Source organism: Struthio camelus, chromosome Z, assembly GCF_040807025.1.
Source record: "Struthio camelus isolate bStrCam1 chromosome Z, bStrCam1.hap1, whole genome shotgun sequence".
NCBI classification, from domain to species: domain Eukaryota; kingdom Metazoa; phylum Chordata; class Aves; order Struthioniformes; family Struthionidae; genus Struthio; species Struthio camelus.
In genome coordinates, this window is record NC_090982.1 from 69,365,876 (window position 1) to 69,372,184 (window position 6,309).

The 6,309-nt window shown below is 38.9% G+C and overlaps 1 protein-coding gene across 1 annotated transcript in view; it reads right to left on the minus strand.

Moving 5' to 3' along the window:
- The window catches only part of MTREX (Mtr4 exosome RNA helicase), a 51,010-nt gene extending 44,747 nt beyond the window's left edge, over positions 1–6,263 (minus strand). Inside the window, exons 1-6 of the mRNA XM_068928661.1 lie at positions 6,130–6,263; positions 5,713–5,844; positions 3,981–4,047; positions 2,505–2,567; positions 1,846–1,958; positions 840–1,014 (exon numbers count right to left, since the gene is read on the minus strand). Coding sequence (XP_068784762.1) covers positions 840–1,014; positions 1,846–1,958; positions 2,505–2,567; positions 3,981–4,047; positions 5,713–5,844; positions 6,130–6,242 — 663 coding nt within the window. The 5' untranslated portion in view covers positions 6,243–6,263. The remainder of the gene's footprint in view (positions 1–839; positions 1,015–1,845; positions 1,959–2,504; positions 2,568–3,980; positions 4,048–5,712; positions 5,845–6,129) is intronic.
- Between the last annotated feature and the right edge of the window lie 46 nt (positions 6,264–6,309).

Consider the following 6,309-nt stretch of genomic DNA (forward strand, 5'->3'; position numbering starts at 1 on the left):
TAAAAGCATTTAAAGATTGGTTGCTGAGAAGACTTCCAAAGTTGATTCCAATTAATAAACATTTTTCCTTTCTCCTGACAAATTTCATATGATATGATATGAATTGCTTTCCCTGCAAGAACAGTGAAGGAACACGAAAAAATATATATTTTTCTCCAAACTTCTATTTGGCAGTATACTATCATAGCACTTCGGACCTATTTCTGCACAGTCTTCTTCACTCATCCTAGCGGATACCTGTCTGTGATCACGATGAGGAAATCCTTTGTTAGAATCCTGTCTGTGATCACGATGAGGAAATCCTTTGTTAGAATTCAGTCAGCCTGTCTCTCTTTACCAGCTCACAGCTAGAAATTCCAACTCACAGCTAGACAGATTTCTATGACACAGAAGTGTGCCATCAGTCCTTTGCCGCCAAAGATGAAAAGCTGTATATTCATAGAGCGCTAGCATCTGTGCTTCACACACAGAGCATTACTCAACTACTCTCTCCATGTTACAATGGAATACTGACCCAGTAGGATTTAATAAATCTGATTGACTTTAGATATTAAACATCTATCCAAACAAAACCCAGTGTCCTGAGCATCCAGAAAACTAAGTTTTGTCTTTCCCCACCTGAGAATAAAGCTCCTGACTGAGAGCCCAAAAGCATGACTTTACAGAGATTTTTGCAATATCAGAAGTTAAATCAAGGGCAAGAGCAGCTGCAAACATAATGAATTTTCAACACTTTTGATCCTAATTGGGCTTATTATGATAACTTTAATCTATTAATATCAGACCTTCTCAGGCTAGAAGAGAACACGGATGGATCAAGAATTAATGTCTGATCTTACCTCTGTTGTCATTACCAGACAAGAAGCTGTAGGATTAATGGTGACATCTCCAGTCATCAAACCAACATCTTGAAATTCTTCATACATCTCACGATACTTCTGATTACTCAAAGCTTTAATTGGACTTGTAAATATCACACGCTGTTTCTCCCTCAAAGCCAAGGCAATTGCATACCTGTTTGCAAACACTGAACCTATTAAACACGTCTCGAGGATAGTCACACCTTTTTACTTTCCTCTAAACTTCAAGTGAAAAAAAAAATTAATTTACAACACTAGTAGCAATATGAAGCATTTCATATCTAGATTATCAGTTTATGTTCAGTGCAATCTAAGCTCAACTACATATGCATCTTTGCAGAATGTCAAATCACTGACAAGATAACCAGTTTAAATGGACATCAGAGCACACCTAATCTAATCGAAAAATCTAACAGCCACTGTCTCGTTTCTAGGAATACACTGGGAAGCTGTATACGAACCCGTGTTCTAATACATCTACACACACATTTCAATTCCCTTCTCAGTTTAGCACAGGTTCTCTCCTGTTAGATCAAACCATGACAAAAAAAAATATACCGGCTTTTAAATATATTCTGTCTGATAAACATCAGAATGAAAATTAAATTAAACCAATGTTTCTGACAGAAAAGTGAAGAAAACATACAAGAACCTCCTTATTACAGCCAGGGCTGGAAAACAAATATATTTTTCTAAAATTATATAAATCATTTACAGCAATTTTCCTTTCAGTCTATATAAAACATCTCCAAAAAACCCACAGATCAGTAAAAAAATAAAAGATAAGCTTAAACATGAATTGATCCTTTCACTGCTCGCTAAGCAAGATGAAAGAAATAATTTGTATATACAAAAGTAGTCAATTCAGGTCAGCGCACTGATGGGCCGAACTTTTTAATCAGGGAACTGATACACAATAGCTACTGATGGTTCAGTAAAATCATCACACCATTCTCTTATTAGAGCCTGTCAGAAAATTACTTACTCTGCACATACAGTTTTTCCAGCTGATGTATGAGCAGACACTAACACAGACTGGTTGTTATCTACACAAAGGATAGCCTCTCTCTGAAAGGCATCAAGAATAAATGGATATTCCTAAAAAGAAAGGAAACAAAAACATTACATATGTTTAACTGTTACTTACATCTAATTGGTCATCCACCTGACCTAGCATGCAAATTACAGGCAGACGTGAAATCCTGTAGTTATTGGTAACTTCAACTGATCTTAATTCAGTATTTTGTAATGGCTTGGTATTTAAATAATTCTCTCTCTCATACACACAAACACACACAGCCCTAAGATCTTCGCTCAAGTGTTCTTGTTGTATCGAACGAAAATCTAGCCCCTCTGACTGGATTTTGTACAATTTACTAAGTTAGGAAGAAAAGCCATAGTGTACCACTGGAGCCACTGCCAAATGTCATATAATAAAAATGAAACACAACAACCTATCCACCCCATTCAATCACATCATTTTACTCAATTTAAAATCTAAAACACCCGTCTTCTTTATGTCAGGTTATCTTTTCAACATATTCTTTTTGTCAAGTCTTAGTGACAAAGTCCATCACTTTCCCCTCCCCCCATCTACTGTCCAAAGCATATGCGAAATGAAAACAAATCCAATCCACCACATACTTTTGCAGCTTTCCCAGTTCTTGGCTTCAAGCCTGTGAAGTCTTCATCTGTTGGAAGAGCAACCTAATAAAATACATTTTAAACAAAAACAGTTGTAGAATTCTCCATGTCCACATCAGTGACACGGCAAGCTACAAAGAGCTGGGGCAGGAGATGCAAAACACACAAAACCAAATTTTAAACATCTATTACCTTATTTCTAGGAGCTTTTATGTCAAGGTTTCCTTTCAAACAAAGTTTCTCAACCAATGCTACTACCCTTCTATCACCAATAATGCTCCTTCTCTCATTTCTCTGATACTATGTACTCTTTGGTTTGAAGTATTCATCCTTTATCTTACATGGAACATCATCTCTTATTTCCATGACACGCTGACAGCTTCTAACCAACAGACATGAGAAAAATTACTCAGCTCATATCATCCTTGGAAAGGGAGTGTGATACTATGTTTAGGCAGGTAAAGTTCCTGTTCCTGGCCAATATCTAACATTCATCCATGCTAGGTATTTTCTATATATTTTATATATATACACACACACATATTTTGTGCATTGCAAATTTAGTCCACTTCAGTTATTAAGTGATGGCAAACCTCTACTGAACATCTCTATAACAAAGACCGTGCATATGCATGGGCTTTAAAACCTGTATCATCACTGCTACATACAATTCTTCAGGCCTTTTATTAAAGACGTGTCATCACAGAAGGTCACTGAATGTGACCCCAATTAACATAAGTTAGTTCTAGAAGACAGCACAGAAAAGAAAATAAGGATACAAGTACAAGGAAGATATGACTTACACATGTAATTCTAGCAGAAACTTCCTAACAAACATCTTCAGATGAGGGAGGATTTTTAAAAAGTCAGCATTAATACTTCTGCTTTTTAATACTTTTAAACTGTATTCATTTGCATTAATACAGTCTGAAAATAAATATTTTCTTTTTTAAATTTCACATAAAAATGCATTATTTTTCCTCTTTACTAAAATTTCATTTTCGACACTAACCAGCTTTAGAAGACAGCCTTTCGTTCTGGAACCAGAACAGTGAAAAATTTTAACGTGCTGCTGAACAGTTACATTGCACTATGACTACAGACCTACTTCAACAATCAGTAGATTCTTCTCTTCAACAATAGCACTCAAAACGTGCTTGGTACGTTTCACATATCAAAACTTATCTGAAGCAGTTCGAATGGCACTTACAAGACAACGAGCGATTGTGGAAAACTCAATGACAATTTTGATATCTCGTTGATTTTTTCACTGTGCAGGCACAGCGTCATGCCCAAACCTCAAACTCTTTACAAGCCTGGCCCATCTTAAACGTAATGTGAAACAGTAGATAAGATATATACATTATAATAGTGACAATAATACACATTTCAAGACACCATCATGAACAAAGTAAACACAGAAAACTTTTTATAAAACGAGTCTATACTTTTCATATGAATACTCAGTGCGCTTACCTCATGTGTACAACCTTCAACAGTTTCCACAGCTTGCACCTTTACTTGAGGCATCAGGTCTGCCAGACTAAAAACACGTAAGTTAGCATTGCCAAAAATATATTTGACATTCATATTTTCTTTATAAGTAGAAAAATATTGAACTTTAACCGCAGCGTTATAAAAGGCTTACACAAACTTGAAAAAGACTTGCTAGAGACGACCACCAGTACTAAGAATACCACTAAGTGCTAAAATCTAGCTACCTTACAAGTGTACTTCAGCTACCACTTTTGATTTGCACAATTTTAAGACTTGCATCACACAGCAACACTAGGATCACATTTATAAAAGAACGTTCATGTGAAGTTTTCTGATTAAACGCAAATTTTTGTCAATACCCATCAAAAGCAAAATTCAAGATCTGTGTGCATGCTACTAGTCATGATACTCAGTACCAGCAGCCTGAAGATGACATACCTCTTCTCTTCTTTACCTTTTTTCTCTTATGGCCACAAGGAGAGAGAGGCTAGTGCCTCACTACATAAAATGTAGTGGTTTTCTCATACTGTACAGTATTAACATACTTATTTTACAAAGCTACGGTGCGCAAGTATCTGTTTTACTGAGAAGATCACTAACACAGAAACTGATTTAAGATGTTAATTCTGGTTCTGTTCTGCTTCTATACAAGTACTCTTTGTTGACAATGTTCTGAGAAGCCATCTCATCACTGCTCTAAAAGGAAATCTCACCTTGAATTTAAGAAAAGTTACTGCATAAGACCAAAGGACAATCCTGACCACAATTCTGCCTGACAGGAGTTAATAATATGACACCCAGAGGAAAACACAAGAACAGAGCAAGTTTATGTTTATTATTATTTATTCATTTTAGTTTATATTTTCATAGTAGAGCTTCTACATTTTGAGCTGGAAAGTACATGCTTGTATTTAGTAGCGCTGGATGAATTTTTATTCCATGAACCCACCTAACCATTTCCTTAACCTATGTAAGCTTCTGAGCTCCCAGCAAGCTCGTAGGATAGACTAAGTTGAGCTCCTGAACTGTACCTTCAATCTGCTTTCACAAAACCTTCATAACACCTATTATGAAGTTCTGGAAAGAAAAGAGGGAGAGACATGCAGGTCCTAAAAATGGCATGGCATTCTAAATTCCCTTCAGCCATCTCCCCAGTTGTCAATAACTTCAAGCTTACCCCCCCCAAGTCAGATTCCTGTAATGTCTGTTTAAATTTAAAAGCACGTCTGTATTTAGATCCCAAATATCTGCTCCAGCTATAACCTTACATGCCTGAAAAGTTTTGTTTCTGTCTTTTTGGTCAAATTCTTCTTCCTGCATCCCAAGCCAATTATTTCTTTCAGTGTGCTGGTACTCACCCACAAGCCTGCCTCCTTTTACGTGCCTCGCTACTTATCCTTTGCTACACGCCCAAATGGATCCGTTGATCCATTTAAGGTAACAACAAATATAAGGTGAACATTTCATACTACAGTTATCTATCTACAGTATTTACCTATTATGCTAAACACGCCCAGTGCTCATCACTGTCAAAGCTGTCCTACTACTACATCCTCACCCACAGAGATAACGGCAAATTAACCTCATATGCAAATTCGTCTTTCCATTAATAAGCTGCAAAGCTACTTACGCAGACGGCTCGCAACTGGCATATAGCTAACTAGCAACAATCTTACTGTAAATCTGACGCACGTTAGGCTAAGGGACTTACTTAACATCTTCTGATACAACATCTTCCAATTTTGGCTTCTTTCCCAAAACTGCATCTTCTGTACTGTTGACTTCTACTTCCCTTTTGGACTTCCCTGCAGCAACTACTGAAGATTTTTCCTCTGATCGTTTTCTGTAAGATAAAAAGACAGCAGAGCCGCTGTTTGCCACTTGCGCCACCCTGTATATCTTCAGCCAGAAAATGAGGTCTCCTGTCTGCAACGCTGCCCAGACCCCACTTGGGGCGCAGCCTGGGGAACCCCATTCACGAAAACCACAGCGGGTTTCCAAACCGCTTCCCGCATGAACCCGGCCGCGCGTCGCCCCGGCTGCCTGAAGCCGTGGGGCCGGCGAGCACGGACAGCGACACGGACAGGGCCTCGGGGCTGCCCGACCCCCGCCGCCGCCGCCCCCTCACCCCGGCTTCCTAGCGCCGTCGGCGGCGCCCGCTTTGCTCTTCTTGGCGCCGGAGGCGGCGGCCGAGTCCTCCTCGAACACGCTGAACAGCTCGTCCCCGAACGCGTCCGCCATCTTCCCCGATCCCACAGTGCCTCGCGCGCGGCCCCGCCCTCCCCCTACGCTCGCAAGGGGAAGAAGC